This window comes from Pangasianodon hypophthalmus, chromosome 23 (genome assembly GCF_027358585.1).
Source record: "Pangasianodon hypophthalmus isolate fPanHyp1 chromosome 23, fPanHyp1.pri, whole genome shotgun sequence".
NCBI classification, from domain to species: domain Eukaryota; kingdom Metazoa; phylum Chordata; class Actinopteri; order Siluriformes; family Pangasiidae; genus Pangasianodon; species Pangasianodon hypophthalmus.
Genome location: NC_069732.1, coordinates 3,990,348 through 4,012,296, shown reverse-complemented (window position 1 = coordinate 4,012,296; position 21,949 = coordinate 3,990,348). Strand labels below are relative to the sequence as shown.

At 40.6% G+C, this 21,949-nt stretch overlaps 1 protein-coding gene across 2 annotated transcripts in view; it reads left to right on the top strand.

Moving 5' to 3' along the window:
• The first annotated feature begins 2,941 nt into the window (after window positions 1-2,941).
• prkacaa (protein kinase, cAMP-dependent, catalytic, alpha, genome duplicate a) overlaps window positions 2,942-21,949 on the top strand; it is a 29,695-nt gene continuing 10,687 nt past the window's right edge. Inside the window, exons 1-4 of one of the 2 annotated variants that reach the window (XM_026946013.3) lie at window positions 2,942-3,736; window positions 17,917-17,978; window positions 19,919-20,047; window positions 21,479-21,577. In XM_026946013.3, coding sequence (XP_026801814.1) covers window positions 3,688-3,736; window positions 17,917-17,978; window positions 19,919-20,047; window positions 21,479-21,577 — 339 coding nt within the window. In that variant the 5' untranslated portion in view covers window positions 2,942-3,687. Of the gene's footprint in view, window positions 3,737-13,071; window positions 14,249-17,916; window positions 17,979-19,918; window positions 20,048-21,478; window positions 21,578-21,949 lie in introns of those variants that run through there. The other variant, XM_053228317.1, reaches the window with a different exon arrangement.

Genomic DNA, 21,949 nt, shown 5'->3' with positions numbered 1-21,949 from the left:
TTTTATTCCCATTACAATGTGCTTTTAATAATTGATTAAAACATACAAATAAGGCAATAAATTATTAAATATACTCATGTTTTTCTTTTTTTTTTTCCTTATTATATTCTTTATTATATTTATGTGTATACATATGTGTATATACTCTCTCTCTCTCTCTCTCTCTCTCTCTGCAGAGCTGGAAATGTTTTTCTGATCTTTTTCAGGTTTATTATATACTCTGTACGTAATTGAGGGAAAATCAGAAGTGGAATTAAATCTACTTTAATACGGATTTCACGCTTCATTGCCATGTTATCAAAATAATGCAACAAGGTAAAATCTGTTGCACGACATCTCATCCTTTTTCCACGTCTCGCAGTCCAACCTCACATCACATTTTATTCGTCTCTGAACAAAACAAGGTGTGTTATCAGGGACATGGCAGATTCTTTAAATAAACCTCGACATCTCAGGTCACGCCTCTCGGAGAGGTTCGTTACTCCTAATGACTGAAAGAGTTATGAGTTATACTGTAACTGACAGCTCTCCTTCCTCTCCTTCGATCTGTCTGACACATCTGTGTGCCTCTGTACAACTGATCTGATCTGATCTTATATCTTTTTGTATAGGACGTTTGTATGGAATTATTATTTGTTTATTTGTTACTCGCTTACTGCTGGACTCAAGTGACCTTGAGTTTGATGAAGGTACATAAGGTACATAAATTCAGTTTCTTATTATATCTTCTTCTTCTTCTTGAAACTATTATGTATCTCTTGTTTATTTTAATAACCAGTTAAATATTTGCTTTTTGCTTTTCATTTGCTTACCGTTGGGACTCTGAAAAGCAACCTTGAGTTTATTATTATTAACCTTGAGTTTATTATTATTAACTAATAAATTAATTATTAATAAACTAATTAATATAATTATTACTATTGTTGTTGATTTTCGCACACCTTAAATATTCGTTTATTTATAATTTGTGACATTGTTATTTATTATTGTTGAGTTGTAGAGAAGTGCTATATAAATTAAACACGTTGTTTTAGCTGATGTTGATTTTAATACATTTTAGTTTTATTAAGTTAATAGTAGTTTATTTGTTATTTGTTACATTGTAAAGGCGCTATATAAATTAAATGTATTATTAAATGAATGCATTATTATCATTATTATTACTTTTTACATTATTGCTGTTGTTGTTGCTATTATTGTTATTAGTATTATTATTGTTGTTGTAGTAATCATATTATTAATAATAATAATGATTACAACATATAAATTACAAAATAATAATTATTATTATGTATGTCCCTGGAGGAGTAGTGGTTAGGCCACAGCGCTCTCACGGCTGTGGCCCGGGTTCGATTCCGGGTCAGGGAACCAGCCCCAGCCACTGGGTTTGCGTGCAACAGTGCGCTCTCAGTGCCGGTCCCAAGCCCGGATAAAACTGGGGAGGTTGCGTCAGGAAGGGCATCCGGCGTAAAAACTGTGCCAAATCAAATACACAGACTGATGATCCGCTGTGGTGACCCCTAACGGGAGCAGCCGAAAGAGAAACAACAACAACATTATTATTATTATTATTATTATTATTATTATTATTATTATTATTATTATAACATGTGACTGAAATATTAGTAACTATAGAGGAACTGTGACGTCAGTACCCTACAGTGAAGTCATTATGTGATTACACAAATCAGATATTGTGGAATTGCAACCCATAATTAGGAGGTGCCACCCTTGCGGCACCCCTGTGCCACCTCTATACCACCCCGTGCCACACCTGTACTACCCCTGTACCACCCCTGTGCCACCCTTGTGCCACACCAATACTACCCCTGTACCACCCCATACCACCCCTCTGCCACCTCTATACCACGCCTTTGCCACCCCTATACTACCCCTGTACCACCCCATACCACCCCTGTGCCACCTCTATACCACCCCTGTGCCACACCTATACCACCCCTGTGCCACACCTATACTACCCCTGTACCACCCCTGTGCCACACCTATACTACCCCTGTACCACCCTATACCACCCCCTGTACCACCCCTGTGCCACACCTATACTACCCCTGTACCACCTCTATACTACCCCTGTACCACCTCTATACTACCCCTGTACCACCCCTGTGCCACACCTACACTACCCCTGTGCCACACCTATACTACCCCTGTACCACCCTATACCACCCTTGTACCACCCCTGTGCCACACCTATACTACCCCTGTACCACCCTATACCACCCTTGTACCACTCCTGTGCCACCCCGTGTCTAAGAACCACGGCATGCATAACCGCTGCGTCTGATATTCCTGCATAAACACACACACGACCTGACTCTGTGTGTGTGTGTGTGTGTGTGTGTGTGTGTCTTGCACAGCACAGTGTTAATATTCTAGACGCAGGCTGTCCGAGTGCCGCAAATTCTGACCAACTTTCTAAAAATAGCCCGCCTTGACGTCACGCAGCCAATCACGGATTAGCGTAGCGGGAGGGGCTCGCGCCGTTCACTAAAAACCTCTGTGTGATAGTCATCTGCCATCGCGGATTACAAAATGTCTGCCTGGTTTGTTTTTGGTTTTTTTTTGGTAGATAGGATATTACTCTAAAACCTGACAGTTCCAAAATAAAACTCTTGTGTTAAACCTAAACGAAAAACAAATAAATAAATACATAAATAAATGACGGTTATTTATTAGTGTATGTGTGTGTGTGTGTGTGTGTGTGTGCGCGAAGGAGGAATACAAACTTACAGACAGATATCAGTTGACAAATCATAGCGCCTCCTGCTCATGATGGTCAGCCACGGTAACCAATCCGCGCCGGGAATTTGCTCTACGTCACAGGAGAGTCGTCCAATCGCGAGCGTCCGGAGGCGGGCTCTCTGGGAGCAGGAGTTCCCTGTAGCTGTGGTAGAGGATTAATGTTAATGGTGGGCTCTCACTGTCGAATTATGAGAGGAGGAAAGGTGTAGTTGCGGGGGTTAATCGATGCCGAATGTAGCTGAACAAAGTTTGGACAAACAGGACTGACGGTTTTAAAGGATAACAGAACGGATTTTTGGCGTTTATTGTTTCTGGAGTTGGAAAAATATATATATTTATATAAGGTGTGTGTGTGAGTGTGTGTGTGTGTGTGTGTGTCGCGGAATAAGGGGGAAAGTGGAAACGGCCTGCCTCGGTTCAGAAGAGGAGCTGGGGAGGAAAGAAAGGACAGAAAAGAGGAAGAGGAAGATTGCAAAGACAGGATTGTGATAATAAAGTGGCCTCGGCGGATTGGACTGTACTGACGGAGATTGCAGCCAGTGCACGCGCTCTTTACAGCCTGTTTCGCTTTGCTAGCTAGCGCTTGCTCGCTAGCTAGCTAGCTGACAACCACAGGCTAACTAGCATACCTGACTAGCATAACTAATTGACTGACTGTGTAACTGACTAATTAACTAAGTAACTAACTGACTGACTGACTGACTGACTGTGTGACTGGCTGATTTCTCCACGGTGAATGAGTGAGTCTCTGAGTTATGGTTATAAATAGCTAGCTGAGCCGAGCTAGTGCGCGCGCCGGAAATCAGGAATCAACTCGTATGTTGAGTCGGGATCAGAGGTCTGAGGTGTGAGAAGAGACGAACTGAGGGATTTCCTTCTCCTTCCTTCCTTCCTTCCTTCCTTCCTGACCCCCGGCCTGCAGTCATGGGCAACGCGCCCACCGCCAAGAACAAGGGCAGCGAGATGGAGAGCGGTGAGTACCCCGAGTACCTGCTGTACAGCTGCCCACTTCACACCATGGCTCAGTTCCACACTGCATACTACTGTACTAAACAGTGTGTTAGCTCCAAGTGCACTCAAAATATATCTCACACTGCATACTACTGTACTAAACAGTGTGTTAGCTCCAAGTGCACTCAAAATATATCTCACACTGCATACTACTGTACTAAACAGTGTGTTAGCTCCAAGTGTACTCAAAATATATCACATGCATACTACTGTACTAAACAGTGTGTTAGCTCCAAGTGCACTCAAAATATATCTCACACTGCATACTACTGTACTAAACAGTGTGTTAGCTCCAAGTGTACTCAAAATATATCTCACACTGCATACTACTGTACTAAACAGTGTGTTAGCTCCAAGTGTACTCAAAATATATCTCACACTGCATACTACTGTACTAAACAGTGTGTTAGCTCCAAGTGCACTCAAAATATATCTCACACTGCATACTACTGTACTAAACAGTGTGTTCGATCAAAGTACTCTCAAAATACATGATCTCTGTACCACACTGCATACTATTGTACTAAACAGTGTGTTAGCTCCTAGTACACTCCATATATGTCGCAAATTCATACTACTGTACTAAACAGTGTGTTAGGTCTAGCTCCCAGTACACTCCAAATACATGGGCTCTGTACCCACTGCATACTACTGTACTAAACAGTGTGTTAGGTTTCATGGGCTCTGTACCACACTACATACTACTGTACTAAACAGTGTGTTAGGTTTCATGGGCTCTGCCCCACACTGCATACTACTGTACTAAACAGTGTGTTAGGTTTCATGGGCTCTGCCCCACACTGCATACTACTGTACTAAACAGTGTGTTAGGTTTCATGGGCTCTGTACCACACTGCATACTACTGTACTAAACAGTGCGTTAGCTCCTAGTACACTCTGTATATGTCCCACATGCATACTACTATACTAAACAGTGTGTTAGGTTTTAGCACACTCCAGATATCACATTCATACTACTGTACTAAACAGTGTGTTAGCTTCCAGTGCACTCAAAATATATCTCACACTGCATACTACTGTACTAAACAGTGTGCAAGGTTAGGTGTTAGGTGTTAGTACACTCCAAATACATGGGCTCTGTACCACACTGCATACTACTAAACAGTGTGTTAGGTTCCAGTACACTCAAAATATGTCCCGTATGCATACTACTGTACTAAACAGTGTGTTAGATCTGAATAGACTGACTAGTCAAAATACATATAGCACTAGTGTACTAAATAGTGTATTAGGTCCAAATACATAGGCTGTATCCCAAACTGCACACTACTTTACTAAATAGTGTGCCAAAACTATTACATAGATTACATAATAGTGTGTAAAACACATTAGATCTGTCTGTAAGCACATACTACTGTACTGAATAGTGTGCCAAAGCAGCACATCATTAGTAGTATGGCTAAATATTCACGCTCCACCTCAAATAGTACAGCACATTACTAAATAGTGTGCCAAAACTGCATAGGCTACACCCCGGACTACATAATACTGGACTTAATAGTGTGTAAAAAAACACATTAGGTGATCTGTAAGTGCACACTTCTGTACTAAATAGCGTGCCAGAACAGGACATCAGTAGTAGTGTGGCTAAATATACAGGCAATGTCCTAAACCGTCCCGAAGTAAACAAGATCAAAACATCCTGTACTTCATACTACTGTACTAAGTAGTGTGCTATATTATATCAGGTACGTCCCGAACCTAGAGTACTAGCGAGCGTCTCGTGTCGGAACGCACTTAAATCGTGTCCCGTGTAGTAATCTTGTAGATAAGCACATAGTAAATACTTTGAGGTATAAGGTCGCAGTGTGTGGTTTGAGACACAGCTACAATGATTAGAGAATCTTATCTCCAGCGAGTTCCTCCAAATCATTCGTACCTTTTTTTTTTTTTTGTGTGTGTGTGTGCTGTGAAGGAAGTAGGCCTAATGAGAATGGCCTGATGTACTAATTTAAGCTTTTATGACACTCTGGGAACAAGCTTGTTAGCATTAGACGAGATAAAACCTGAGGTCTTGTGTTCTTTTCTCTTGGACTTCGGTGTGAAAGAGTTCGTTCTAAGAAGTTCTGTGCTTCTTTTTTTTTTCTCTTTTCCCTGGTGAAGTCGGGGGTAAGGTTCACGAGGGGTGGGCGATGTGGTGATATGCTGTTGAATATCGATGAATTTTATTACAATTTGCTTTTGGGGAGTGTTGTGGTTATCATCTGATGGATATTTCGGCTTCATTATCACTTATTAGACAATACAAATCTTTTTTTATTCTCATTTTGTTTAATTAAAAAATATTTTTAAAATAACATGACTGGTTTGCTGCCACACTCGGCCAAACTGAATGGTTTTTATACATTTTTGTATGCGTTTTAACATCTTTAAGGTGATTACGAGTATGCATGGGTTAAACTCTGGATGGAAGTAGCTGAATCTTTAAAACAAATCAAACTCAGATTTTTTTTTTTTTTGCAGAGAGTAGCACTGTCATCTTGTGCAAGTTAGAGGTGCATTGAGGCTTAAAATCATTTTAGACGTGGTTTTCACTTTCAGAATTTCTCAATGACTTCCTGTGTACGATGAAGCCTAACGAATACTTTGGACGGGAACTGGACGATGTTTTGAAGACAGTAAAGCATTAGTGTTGCATTTAAAAAGCTGGAGTTTTGGTTAGACTTTCATTTAATGTATACAGTGATAAATTATATAACAGTGAAAAAAGGCAGTAAGGTAAACTTTGTGTAATTTAATTTAACATTTCACATTGTAAAAATACCTTTCAGAGCTTTTTGTACCCATTCCTTAGTGGCATGAACACCAGAGATATTCTCATTTTGGTTTTATAGTTAGGCCCAATCCCATTTCTACCCCTTAGCCCTTCCTCTTTCCCCTACCCCTCCGTTTCGCACGTTCACGTGAACGTGGGGTGTCTTGATTCTCTTTTGGTTGGAGGGGTAGGGGTAAGGGGAAGGGCCAGATAGCCCTTCAAACGAAGATTTTTTGGGACCACACTTCAAACGAAGGGGTATGAATTATCTCAGCGTAAACCGGCTACAGCGGCAACGTGGCTGCCCGAGCGAACAAAAAGACCCACAAATGTAAGCATTACTGACGTTAATAAAGATTTTAATGAACATAAATTATTTGTTTTATGTTACATTCAATCGTGTGTTCATATTTACGGTGATGTTATTCAAAGAAATGTTTGCAAAAAATCGCTAAAGTTTGCTAACGTCATATCACTACAGACTGCATGATAGTGCCACAACATATTTTCATGTCTGATCAGGGCTGTAACCACCAATAATTAGAAATTGCTAAATTGCCAATTCGAGAGAGAGAATTAGGACCTAGATGACGTATGATGACGTGTAATGGTAGTGTAGTGGTGTCCCAATTCTTAGGGGAATATTTTCACCCCTACCCCTTGATGCTCTGTTTCAAGGGACAAGGGGAAGGGGTAGGTGAAGGGGTATAAAATAGAATTGGGATTGGGCCTTAGTTTGTTACTTCTGGGAAGTTTTACAATAAATTTTCTATGATGTATATCTCAACTTCACTCCTGATCATCTAATTAAATGTTCTTTAGAAACATATATGTCCCGGAGGCAGGTTTTGCTCTACGCTGTGTAACACCCCCATTAGCAAAATTATATGCAGATAATGATAATTTTTTAGATATAAGTCTACGACTCGGACGTCTCCAGGTGATGACTCTGTGGCTCAATCTCGGCTCAAAAATATGTATGGAACAAACACAGTGCATCTTAGGATAGGATATCGTTAATGTCAAAAGGCTTGGGTGAAGGTGGCAGTGAGAAATTCTCCACAGCTGGGAAAAAAAAGGCTCAGGTTACACTCTTCACTTATCCAGAGTTGTTGAGTTTGTTTCAAAAGGAAAGAGAAGTGACTTCATAGGCATTTTAAAGATTGAGTACAAAATGTATATTAGATAAATGATATTAGAGGTGCATCGAGACTAAAAATGTCTCAGGAGTGGTTTTCACTTGGATGCAGAGGAGCTGACCTTGAGTAAAGCTTTTTCTTTTTCGTTTTTTGAATATTTGTCTATTATTTCTCTTGATTATGCCTCTCAAATTCAATAGCGCTGATTAGTGTTCAGTCCCTTTTACATCTTTTTGGTGTGGACCATCATAAAACCTTTAAACCTCTCACCAGTAACAAACCGAACCTGGGTTCACTTGGATGAAGGCTGAGAAAACCGAGTTTTGGTGGACGAGGATTCAGTTGTTTGGTGTACATTTTAGTACCTTAGTAGTGTTCACATCTATCAAAACAGACCGACCTAAAGAAAAAGTTTGATGGGTTGGCAGCAAGTTTGATAAGTAGATGTGAATACACCCTAGAGTATTATTCGTATGGGATGAGTTTCTTCGCAAAGAGTCTTCACGATAAACAGATGGACGTCACAGTAAAAACTCTATGCAGACCTTGTTTACTATCTCCACCTCTTATTACAATCGCTTGTTGTACGGGGCGTGGCCGCACATGTTGCGCTTGATCATTAGTAGGTCCCATAACATGTATGTAGGCCATACCTGTGCTAGGAACTCAGTAACTGACGGTCAAATCTCTGACGCATCCTTTTAAATGTCGTCTATATTTTGTTCTTCCACGTTTTAAACTTGGACTTGGTTTTGTTTTGGCACGAGACAATAGAAATGAGCGAGCGCTTCCCATTTCCTGCAGTGTCTTTATGCTGAAGAGGAACTGCTAAATGTCTTTTCCCACAGGATAGACTGTACGGGATGGGATATAGGACGGGATATACTGTATTACTTGGGGTTACCCTAAAACTCTTCAGGGAGAAAGTTGCAGTAACATTTCAGGCAGGGAAAAGAAGTGGGAAAAATTTGGAGCTTCCAGGCACAGTGGACTTCCTGAGAAAGATTCTCTGACCTTGAAGGTCGACTTGTAGAGAAGAGCTTGATGTGTGTTTATGAGGGGGGTTGGAGTGGAGAAATCCTGAAATATAAACAGAAGCTTGTAGGGCCGAGATCTCAGGGGAGCCGGAGGCTGGTGCGGGATGGGTGTGGGGTGTGTGTGTGTGTGTGTGTGTGTGTGTGTGTGTGTGTGTGTGTGTGTGTGTGTTAGTTGCTGATTCTCCACTGAAGAAGCTGTGGAGGCGGAGTCATATGATGCAGCTAGCGTGAATCTCTCCGGGCTGGAGTGTGACGCTGTAAAGTCTTTTGAACATCATGTGACGCCCAGTGCTAAGAACAAGACCACTTTGTGTGGCCTCCTGCACATGGCTTTAGGTGGTGATACCTTCTCCTCTTGTTCTTGTCTGCTTTTTCTCTTGTGTTTTTTTTTTTTTCCTCACTGCATGCTGATTTGCTTTGGCAGGCCAAATATGTTTAACTTTGTGGCCACTGATGACATTTAGGAACTTTTTCTTTGGGAAGTGTATGATGGACTGTGGTCTATGACACACACATGGATTGGTGGAAAGCAAAATTAATTTGATGTTTGTTGTTTTCTGATATCTGACATACTCCCACCACCCAAAATCAAGATCTTTGTCGGGTCGCTCCAAGCTGAAGAGCCTTGGCTGCGAGGTGGGACAGATATGTGCGAAATGAGTCTCAGCGGCCCTGCTGCTGCTCGAACTTAGGTGTGAAGAGCAGATTTCTATTGCCATGTGACTGAATGTCATTTGAATAAGGCTGATAGATTTGCTTTGAGAAAGCAAAGAGCTTTTTTCAGTTCTGGGGACACAAGCTTTTTTCAGGTCCGTAGAGGAGAGGGATGAGGCCTGTGACCCCAGGACAGGTTGTGAAAGGGGATGGGGAGGGCTCTGGATTTCCTGCCCATGGCATGCCTCATGGCTTTATCATTGCCATCTCTTTTGGCCCACCCTGATCCCTAGAGACAGGTGCAGGGCTGCAATCAGAGCCACTGTCTAACAAGGGCCATTTCTTACTGGAGGTGCACACAGAAAGGACAACATGGCTGCTCTGCCTATGTAGTAGGGAGAAGAACAACAACAAGGTTGAGGTACAGTTCCGGTGGCCTACCAGGGGTGGGAAGACGAGTCCATTGAGGCAAGGAGCTTTGAAGGTGGAGTTGCGCAAGAAGGGAACCTGATTGGTATTCCGATACTTCATCTCATTACTATTTCCTTCGGATGTGAAACTCCAATTCTGTCAAGTTTGGACGCCTCCTGGCTAAGTTAAACGCACACTTGGGGATGTCAGTTCTGCAAAGATTAGCAGGCAGGCTCTTCCACCACGCTGGTCCATGTCTCGGTGATCTGGATGCTGGTGAGGGCAGTCGACACCATACCCAGGATGACCCAGAGGCCTTTGTCTCTAGTGAGTGGCTCAGTTTAGAGAGCATTCTTGAAGAGGTTGAGACTGACACTGTGCCGAGGCGACTCATGATTGGGTGGGACAGTGGGAGGAGGAGCCAAACAAGAGGTTAGGTTTTGGGGTGTGTGTGTGAAATAAAGATCAAGTCATGCAGTTCTTGAGATCTCGTGCAATTGTGGTGTTTTTTGCTTTGTCTCAATCAGCAATCTAGCAGCTTAGTTAAAAAAGTGCTGGTGGAAAGCTTCTGTAAGCTGGGGCGTTGTAGAGAGGATTAGATGATTTTAATACACTTTGCAGTTGAAGCTCAGTGGACTGATGTGGTCTGCCAACACACATGCGCGCGCGGTCACACACACACACACACACACACACACACACACACACACACACACACACACACACAAAGCCCTTTTTATTCACCGTCTAATGTTTGCTCTGTTGCCTGGTATTGGCTGTTTCACATAGGAGTTCCAGAGAGGCCGTGTGTCTGTCTCCCATGGAGATTTGTCAGTGTGTCCTGCTTTCCTTTCCTTTCCTCCCTCGCTCCATCCCTCACTCTGTTCTCTTCAGCTGGACAAGGTGCTATCCATCCGTCAGTCCATCAGCACCTGTAGGATTTTGTTCAAAACTCATTCTCATATTTGAAACTTTTCTTTTGTCCTCAATCAGCAAGCGCTTTTAGGGCTGGAACTACCTGTTGAAAGTCGAAGGTCCTTTCAGCTCTGATCTCACTCTTTTTATGATTTGCATACTTCCCCAAAAATTACGACAGTGGCACGTTTTGTAACCCACGAAAGCCTTTTGTTTGCAGGCCTTCAGCCTGTGATTTGACATGCTGTCAAGGTGGAGCACTTACAACGTCTATAAATATATCTGTGGGTTACAGTCCATGTTAACTTGCGCAACAGCATCTGTTTTGTTGTTCGTCCTCGATTGGCATCCTGAACTCCTGAGAGAAAATGGACACAATTTCCCACCTACACCAAATGTAGTCGATCTTCAGAGACCATGTTTAAGGGTCAGCGTTTTCTGTATTGTTTTGCACTGAAGCGTCTAGTTTAATGTTGTTAAATTGCTGAGTATTTTCTTGATATCTTGAATCTTGATATGTGCTTCAAAGTATTCTATAGCAACGACAGTCTGTGTTTTACGAATTTGAGTTGAAGTACTGTTTTCCGCATAACCCTTTTGCTTTCTGCGAGAATTACACTTTCAGACTTTGTGTGGCCAAGGCCAAGGGTTTATAGATTACAGCAAGTCCAACTGTGTCCTAAACCACATCAGCAAGAAACTGAAGAACTGGAGGTGATTTGAAGCGGATATTTTCATATTTGTGTGTGATCAAATTTTATACTAGTTATAATAGTTTGTAATAAGTCCACCTTGGATGTAGTGCTGACTAAAACAGCCAGATGTTGCTTTTCTAGTTACTACCAAGAGATCCTCAATGTGGCCAAATGGCAGCTGGCAGGTCAACGAGTAAAAGAGGTGCACAGTTATGCCAGTGGACACTAAATGACTTTTCAGAATCTTTCAGAATTGCTGTAGTCCTTAAGCTACACACCTTTAATCACATGGCATTGGTTGTTTGTGGACATAGGGGTGTGCACACTACAAAAGCATGTGCCAGTGAAGCTGCATTAGTCTTCACAGTGAGATTGCTACTGAAGCGCTCCTAATCCCACGTTCTTATGAGCGATGTCTATCGGGCAACTTTATCAAGATGGAGCCTGAGCATCTGGTTGTCTGTGCACCGTTTTGTATGGAAACCAGAAAAAAAGAGAAAGGAGGAGGAAATACATGGAAGAAGGATTGTCTGGGGAGACACAGGCAGGAAGGATTGTCTGTTCTGCAAAGAGAACTGGAGGAATAATGGAAAGAAACATAGCTATTTTTATACAGTGCGTCTCCAGAAATCGTGTCATGTCTGTTTTTATTTTCACTCAACCAGCCATTTATTACAATTATATAAATATGAGTATTACTGGGTGTGGCATTCAAACATGCCACAAGTTAAATGAAGGTTGTCCGTCCTGTTTCAGTCTTTCTTGCTGTCCTGATGTACTGCACTAGCGTAGGAGTTCAGCAATAAAAGTGAACAAATTTCTCCATCCATTCGCTAGATCCTCGACAACATCAAGAAACTCTTGACTCACTGGAACAACAGAAGTCAGAAAACAAACAAATATGCTCCTGAAACATTTATTGAAAATGGTTTTACAAGCGTGATGTAAGCGTTACATAAGTGTTTAAGCTACATGTTTATGTTACTGAGATATGCTACAATTTTTTAAATGCTACAGTAGTCCATTTGGGGTTGTTCGTATCACCAATACTGATTTATTATAAATAAATAATTGTCAGTTACCAAACATTGGCTGAGCTCAGCAAAATTGCAGTCTTTTATTTATTGATCTTAAACACAAATATTTGTCCCACACTTTCCAAGAGAAATTGTTGTTGGACTCGAGAGACGACTACAGACGTCAGAAATAAGGTCAGGGAGGAGTAGGATGAGGATGAAGAAGGGGTTGGTGATTTATAACGGAGAGGCTCATGTAAGAGGATCATTCTCTCTCTCCTTCTTTGATATCGCTCTGTCCAACTTTCTCATTCATTGTTCTTTTCTGCTTTTCAGTTTCTCTTTTTACTTGTTCTCTGTCTTTGCCCTGCAAATGAGCACTTCTATTTATTTCCGTTATGCATGACTCGCTGTGTGGGGTGTGTGTGTGTGTGTGTGTGTGTGTGTGTGTGTGTGTGTGTGTGTGTGTGTGTGTGTGTGTGTGTGTGTGTGAGAGAGGATTGGCACTAATGCTTGATAGCCTTTTTCCACCAACAGTACTCCGGTGTCTAATCTGGAGCCATTCCATGCTTTTTCCCCACTGGTTTGGCTGGTCAATTCAGCTCAGTTCCAGCAACAAAATCCTAAAAAAAAAAAAAAAAAAAAAAAAAAGAAATTCAAGGGGGTGGTGTCACTCATTTTGTCGCCGTGCCAACAACTTGGCCTACTCATGCTATTAAAATGTGGAAAGTGCAGACATTTATCGTAAATATGAATAATCATAAGAATGAAGTTATAGTATCCGTTTCCCTCTCTTGAAATGAATAAAACAACAAAAATGCAGCGTGTCATGTTACCGAGAAACCGCCAAGCGTCAGCTCCTCTGTCCTGAAGATGTCAGAAACCTTAAAGCTGACACTGGAGGCTCCTTCAGTGTTAAATGCTTGTCTCTTTACAGTAAACTTTCGCAAAAATTAGACACTTTTTTTTTTTTCTCTTAATAATCCATTTATGTGGAGTGTCCGCTATAAAGGTCACTGTGAACAAGCTGTTACTATAGAAACGATAACATGTTAGAATGAGAACAGATGATTTGCAGCTGCCTTACGGTCATCGCAGCTGTTATAGAAAATTAATTAACACCTTCTGACCAATCAGAACGGAGAATCCAACAGTAAGTGGCGCAATCCGATTTGACCCTTTCGGTTGGCGTCATGGCGAGGCTCGGTAGCCTGGAGCTGCACCGATTGATCTGTGTGATTGATTGTGAACTCCAATGAGTGGAGGACAATGAGTGTGTGATCATTCTCTCTCTCTCTCTCTCTCTCACACACACACACACACACACACACACACACATACACACGTATTTTGATTATACAGCCACTCACAAATCCTCACTACCTGTCAGCTCTTGGAACGATGTTTGTTTCCCGTCTCGTTGGAAATAATCTGATGTTATGGCTGCTGTGCCCCTCCCCTTGGTGACTGGGCCCCTGTTGTGATCAATATAGTCGTGTGTTAATGTGTGAGAGAGACAGCGCTGTGTGTGCAGAATAAATATTGATACGAATGGAGCACGGGTCCAATTGATCCGCTCGGGTGGCGAGCGTGTGGTCCTGCGCGAGAGATCTAGCACCGCAGCTCGGACTGGACATCCGTGTCGGGGCCATGAGGCTGCTTTCATGAGGAAGACGAGGAGGAAGAGCGCACCGAGTGCTCATGTGTGACCGTAAGAGCTCCAGGAGACACGGAGGGAAGAGGGAGTCGTCGTCGTCGTCATCATCATCGTTGCCTCGAGCCTTCGAGGCAGCACCGGGAGGGTCAGAGGGTCCAGCATCGCTGGGTGAAGGTGAGGGAGGAGGGAGAAGAGTTTCCAGGGTTCTCATGCAAGTCTGGAAATGTATGGAATGTAAAGGCACTCATTCCCAGATCTGGAAGTTTTTTTTTTGTTTGTTTTTTTTTTAAAGAAAATCCTGGTTATCTAGTTGTTTTTAAACCTGACTTAATTTTACTACACACCCCCTTTTCATCTTTAAAATCGTTAACAAAAATCAAACATAAAAAGTCCTGAAAGTGTAAAAATCAGGATAATCCTAGGAAGTGTGAAAGTATCAGTAGGGTTTTTTTTTTTTTTTTTTTTTGGGCTTCAGGGAATTCTTTGAGTAATTCTTTTTTTTTTTTTATTTTAAGGAGCAGTGTGCATATTTACTGCACATTTTCAGCAAAATCCTGATCAAAATAACGGCAGATATTTAGTATAAAACTTGAATTGTATCGGGGAGATGAGAGCACTGTGTGTCTCCAGCGATCTTAACGTCTGGCTAAATCATTCATTGTTTTTTTTTGTTGTGCCCTCTGCGTAATCCGTCATTGGCGAATTTTGAGCGAGGCAGCATATTCATTCGTGACTCACTCGCTTCTTTCTTTCATTTCATACTTTTATTCATGGTTTGTTTGGTAATTATGAATTTAATATCTAATATCTAATGTTAAACATTTGTTTAGGACAGATTGTTGTTTCTCGCTACAAGGCTTTTGGGTCATTTCTAAAATTCACTCTCAGCTTTCCAACGTTGTTTCTCCCCTTTTTCGTCGCTGTGCTTCAGGCGCATCACTGCGCATTGTTCACAGTGAATAAGGAGAAATAGTGACACACTCTGTTTTATAGCCGTTGCACTGACAATATAATATTGATGTCGTGATAAATTATGTCACGATACACTTTTCTGTGATCACCGGCATCATGAATTTTTTTTTTTATTATTTATTTTTTTTATTTTTTTTAAATCACACTTATGAACAGATTCAAAGCAGCTGATTTTATGTTGAAATTTTGAGCCACGAAAATGGTAAAATCTATTGTTAGAATTTAATAAAATCATTAAAAATCTTTACCCTTTCCAGTTTAAAGTGATTTACTTTTGTAGACTTTTGTAGATATCATTTTTTTAAATGTTTTACTGGCAGTTTGTTTATCCAGTAAGTATTGTGATATAATATTGTTGTCATATCGCCCCACCCTTAAGTTGCACAAACACTGGAATGGAATTGGATTGGAAGCGAGAGACTTCGCAAATTTTTTATTTATTTATTTATTTATTTATTTTTGCCCTGAGTAGGTGACATTTGTATATTTTATTGACAGTGCATTTGTACTTGAACCTAGCTCCTATTACTTATCAGAGTCTGGGTGATAGGTAGGTATTTGAGTTTTATTTTACTTCCTTATTGTTATTAACATCCTTATTGTTATTGTTATTAAATCTCTATTGTAAAGGAGACCTAGCTATCAGACTAGCTATTCTGACCAGATGTGGTATGGATTTAGGTTTCAGGTTGTACTTGCTTTTTTTTTTTTTCTTTTTCTTTTAGCGTATTAGTATTTGAACTAATACGGCTTTAACCAGCGCCTGCTCTCAGACCATCAGTAACCCTTTATATTTTAATAGTTAATATTTGAGTAAAACTTCATTTCATGTAATGTTAAAATGATCATTTGGTTGTGAAGTTGTGTGGTTTTGGCTGGCAGAATTATTATTATTATTATTTGTTTTTTGCTTTTTTAGGGTTGTATTGTAAATTTTGTAGATCTGAGTGATTCTGTGATCAGCTTGACAACTTTGGTCACTGGAAACATTCTGGAAGAGTCCGGGAAAATTAAATTTCTTAAGCAACAAAAAAGTGGGAATGTTTCTTTTGTTTCTTCTTCTATTCATGTCACTTAGCTGAAAAAATGCACTTATGGTGGTATTAGTGAAAAAACTCCAGATTCTGGTTGACTACTGTCACATATTCCTATCTGAGCAGAGCAGCTTGCTGTATGTGTGGTGGTTAGTGCAAAAATATTGGCACTGTGACACGGCTTTCCGTGTGGGTTTTTCTGTTGTTGTTGTGTTGCGTGAACTTTGGTCTCTGGCTGCTGCTCCCCCTCCTTCCTCACTTATCTGAATCAAGTAGAAATGTCAGAGCTCAGCCTTGTAAAGAACCGTGTGTGTGTGTGTGTGTGTGTGTGTGTGTGTGTGTGTGTGTGTGTGTGTGTGTGAGAGAGAGAGAGAGAGAGAGAGAGATAGAAGCAGTTGAGATGGAGGAAGAGGCGTAGTCCCAAGAGCTCCAAACTGCAGGGGAAGTTACAGCCGTAGTTGTGTGAATGGGAGATAACGTCTCGCACTTTCGCTCAGACTGCGTGTGTACTTTTATGCACTTTACGTGCGTGCTTTGCAAGCGTATGCATGTGCAGCATTGCTGTGTGCAGTTGAAATACTTCTCTCAGGCTTTGTGCACTGAGACTCACTGCAGAGTTCATCTCCCCCGAGGCTTCGAAGCAGCCTGGCGTTCCCTCGAGCGAGCAGCATAGAGGAATGGGGAAGGGCCGGGAATCGCGGCGTTCCCACACAGCCATTAGCCCAATAAAGATAAGGGGGGGATGTGTGTGCTTCTGTGTGTACTTCTGCATGCCCTTTTTTAGTGTAAGGGTGTGTGTGTGTGTGTGTGTGTGTGTGTGTGTGTGTGCTCGCTAGCAGGCACACCTTGTAACTAACTCTATATAGTCTAAGTTGTTTTAAGGGCTTTGATGAAGCTGTTATATACGTACACTGTATGTATAGACACACACACACACACACACACACACACACAGGGCGCCAGCTGGTATTGATTTGTCTCTGTCATGGTGGGAACAGGAAGTGTTGGATAATGTGTGAGAGAGAGAGAGAGAAAGTGCTCAGATTAGAGATTATTAGATTACGTGTTAGGAATTGGGAAGTCTGAGCTCGGAATCACGTCATTCTCAACAAGCTATAAAGTGGGGAAAAAAACAAGATGGATGCTTCTACTTTCTGCTTATTTGTGATTAATATGTCTGTTTCAAGTCTGAAATTGCTAGTCGTATTAATTGGTATGGCACCACGGCACCAATGTTGTATTCTCGACTCTGATTGGTCAGAAGGTGTTGATTAATTTTCATCACAGGTTTATATTAATGCGCTTGTTCTTATACTGTATTGTTTTACTGACATGAAGTTTTCTATAAGGAGACGTTTATATAATGTTTATGGAAGGAGTCTCCGATGTCAGGGCTTTGTAACAGTCAAGTTTTCTGACATCTTCAGGACAGAGGAGTTGTGGTTTCTCAGTAACACCGCAATCTGCGTGTTTTTTGGTCTTATTTACGTCGAGAGAGAGAAAAAAAGAGAGGCCTGTGAGGGAACGACTGTTTATAGCTGCTATAATGTAAGTCAGAAAAGGAACTAATTCGTTTCACAGACATTCCACAACATGAAATGTAGTTATAAATGGATAAGAAGTACAAACGATTGTTCTTTAATAGATTTAAAATTGTAATTGTTGGAAGATTGCTGTAGTATAAAGAGGAATAAAACATTTTGTGCTGTTATAGGAAAATAATGTGTATCTACAGCTTCCTGCTTGACCGTGTGTCTTTACTCTTTTCTATGTGAAGCTGCTCTTACATTTAAACCTGTTTAAACAAATGTAATTTAGTAACGTCTCTCTTTACAGTGAAGGAGTTTCTCGCTAAAGCCAAAGAAGATTTCCTTAAGAAATGGGAGAATCCAGCACAGGTAAGCCTTTTCTGCTCTAACACACACACACACACACACACACACACACACACACACATACACACACACACACACACAAAAAAACCATCGTGTGTTTAATAATATCTGTCTAAAAGAAATCATAAACGCTTGCTAGGTGAGTAGATGATGTCAATATAGTCACAGCACTGATGTCTCTGATTCATAGTATCATGATTACGATTTAATTTTCTACAAATTAAACTCCCAAGCTTGTTCACAATCTCCTCTTTTGTTTCATTCATTTATTTTACAAACTAGTATTAGGAATTTTGAAGAGGGATTTTGTGGGCTAATATCGTGAAATGTTACTGGGAGTCGCAGTCAGACAAGTCACATTTAAATGAATAGGGTACGTGTTATTTTAGTCTTTTCCACTATCCTGACACGCTGCACTAGTGCAGTTCAGCAGTAAAAATGGACAACTATCCCCGTCCATCTATCTCAAACTAGTGTTGCGTCTCAAATTGTATACTTATGTACTATTCTAGACTGTTACTGAGGACTAACACTAACCGGTTGTTCCTATTACAGTAAGTGTTTAATTTTTAAAAACCTCTCATGTCACCTTCAGACCTACTGAAGTGTTTGTTTTGTGTAGCAGTCTTGTGGATTTTCTGGATTAGTAAATACTTCATAATGTGAAGTTGTCTGTTGAGTTTTTAATTTGAAACGCAGCTCATGACAAAAGTCACAACGACAGCGGAAAGTTTAAAGAGAAACAGAGCTCGTCATTGTGTTTAACACCGCCGTATGTAAAATCACTAAACATTTTACAGTTCGACTTGGAAACCTGACTTACAGGAATGTTCCTGCTCTGACATGCCGTCTGTTGGTTGTAGTTTTTAAATCTTTTGGATGTACGGGTGCGTGAACAGTGTCACTCGCATTACCACTGCTTCCGCATGTGCATGTAAAGTCATGCATCAGTTATAAACCAGGCTGCTTGGCATCTGGCCGTATCACAGCACCCCGGCGTGGATTATTTTCCCAGCGTAACACAGCCCTTCCCACTAGACTACTAAATCAGAAAAGTGGTTTTCAGTCACTTGCGTCGCACATGCGTATGTTACTGACATCATAACATGTTCAAATGACACAATAGTCCTGTTATAGATCTGGAATTTAAAGAAACGTAGGCGCGTCACAGGCTTGGGGTCGCAGGAAATTCATTTTTGGCGTCATTTGACCAAATATGACTCTACTTGGTAATGTAAATATGGCTCAAGCAGTCATAGTGGCATCCTAGTAACATATTCCCTTCCATCAATCAGACTAAACTCCTGCATAAAGCATCATGGAAAAAAACAACAACAACAACATGAAGATCTAATTTAAGAGCTACACAGTAGTTGTGTTTGTGTTGTTATCTTGTTGTGCACAGCGTATTGCCAATTGCTGATTGGTCGAACTCATCTACAGATGTTTCACATCCATATGTTTGAACTTGTTGGGTCCAGTTTCCCTTCTTAAAACTTAAAACATTGTTGCATGGGCTATAATTCAAATACAGTGCAATAGAGATGCTCTGTAATGTGCAAAATGTGTGAAGAGTGTTTAAAAAAGTCAGCTAAATACAGAAGAAAATAAAAAACAAACATATAAATACATGAAAGCTCCACAACTGGCTTAATTTTGAACTGCAAAAATCCATGCAGCAGGTAAATTGCTGCCTCTTCGTTGTCTGTTGAGGATAACAAGGCTGTTTGTGCCACCTTCTGGACAAGTGCCGAAGTGCAGGAGTAATGTTTTAGTTCTTTTCTATCCCTGGAGTTGTGTATGGATGGGGGGGAAAAAGCACGTTTATCAGCTGAATTCTTATATCTGTCAGACACTATGTCTAGATACATAAAGTACTTTCTGTATGTGCTATGTATTATGTATTCTCACGATCGTTTATTTTTTTCCTGTCTCTTTCCCAGAACACCGCGTCTCTGGACCTGTTTGAGAGGTTGAAGACGCTGGGCACGGGCTCCTTCGGTCGAGTCATGTTGGTCAAGCACAAAGAAACGGGACAGCACTTCGCCATGAAGATCCTCGACAAACAGAAGGTTGGGAAAAATAAACGTGTTAACACGAGACGGCATGATAGCATATATATATATATATATATATATATATATATATATATATATATATATATATATATATATATATATATATATAATAAAAATTAAAGATGCCACTGATCTGATACCATGCAAAAATGGTACATATCAGAGAAAATATATCAGATATCGGATCTTGACAAATGGCAAAGATTGGAATTGGGTTTGGAAAAGAAATTAATTCTTGCACCTGGAAATGTTTACATGTAGAGAGACTCGTTTCAGTTTGCTAAAGACTATCGGATCTAATTCATTCCTTTTTTTCCCTCCGATATCCGATCCATCTTTTTTTTTCGCTGACATTGGCATGATAACGATCCAGTCTACGGATCTACGATGGCCCATAGAGTAGAGTGTCTATAAAATGATTGACAGGAGACGCATCCAAAAGCAAGCAAGCATTCCAGACCGGAAATCAGTTTTCCAAACAGGTTTTCTTAACGACTTAATACACTTTCACTTTTACGACTTAATCTGTTGTTTTTTTATCATGTTCTACGTATCTTCCAATTTATTTGTACAAGCAAGGAATAAAAAAAATCGACTATTGCGCCTTTAACACGCTACAAGTCATTTTACTACATTTTACTTAAAATGTATTAAACGTTTGGTCCTTTTTCCAACAGTTTAGCACAAGAAAACCAACAGATTTCTGTTTTCGGTACACACACGAGGTAATGGTACTCGTCTTAACAGCGCTGTTGTTTGGTTATTGGTTACATAATGCGTAACACAGCCCCTTATTATTATTATTATTATTATTTTTTTTTTAAAGAGCATCGAGATGACAATTTCTTTTTTTCAGCTTTCTTCTATTTCTGCATAGGAGCTTTTGTGCATTTTAACAGCAGCATACTCTGCTACGAGTTATCGCTCAAAAATATGCAAAGAGATCTTCTCCCCAACCCCCAATAAAAATGACAGACGAACCAGTAGAGATATATAAATCTGGAATGATTGAGAGACGTGTAGTTGTTTTGATCTCTCCGATTTTAACTGATAACGCCTGGAAGTCCCGCCCCCTTCCCCCGGAAAGATGTGCCGTCGTCGCTTTCTGTCACGGAAAACGATGAACGTTTTGAGTTTGTTAATGTGAAATAAAACCTATGAGTGTGTTTTCGACTAAACTAACGTTAGACCGGAAAATAGTTAGCATCAGTTAGCTATATTTATTAGCAATGCTGTTAAAAAATGTGGCTGAGATTAGTAAAAACAAGATTTTTTTTTTTTTTTTGAAACAGTGTTTTAAAAAAAAAAAGTAAACGTACATTTGTGTTAAATCTAAAAGTAATTTTAATGGTGCTGATTGGAAAATGTGTGTGTTGCGGGTGTTTGGTGTGTGTAACTGTGTTGGCTGTTTGTCTTGTCTTTCAGGTGGTCAAGCTGAAACAGATAGAACACACACTGAACGAGAAACGCATCCTGCAGGCTGTTAGCTTCCCCTTCCTCGTCCGGCTGGAGCACTCCTTCAAGGTGTCCGGTTTGATTCCTAACAAACTGCATCGTTTCCTTCTTAGTTTTCTTCGAAAGTGACATCAAAAGTGCAGCACTTATTTATTTATTTATTTATTTTAAACCTATGGACCAATCAGATCTCGGGTTGAGAAACTCGACTAAAAAAATGTCTTGCTAGTGGGTGAATATGTGGAGGTTTGTCATGTTGACTCAAACATTTAATTGCCAGTATATAACTAAAAATACCAGCGTGTGTGTGTTTTTGGGACGTTCGACGGTACCTGATGTGACGTCCAGATTTAACTGTGAATACAGTTAAGCGTACAGTCAAGTCACGCAAAGCAGATCAGAGCTCCAGCGAACAGCTTCCTATAAGAAACACCATCGTGT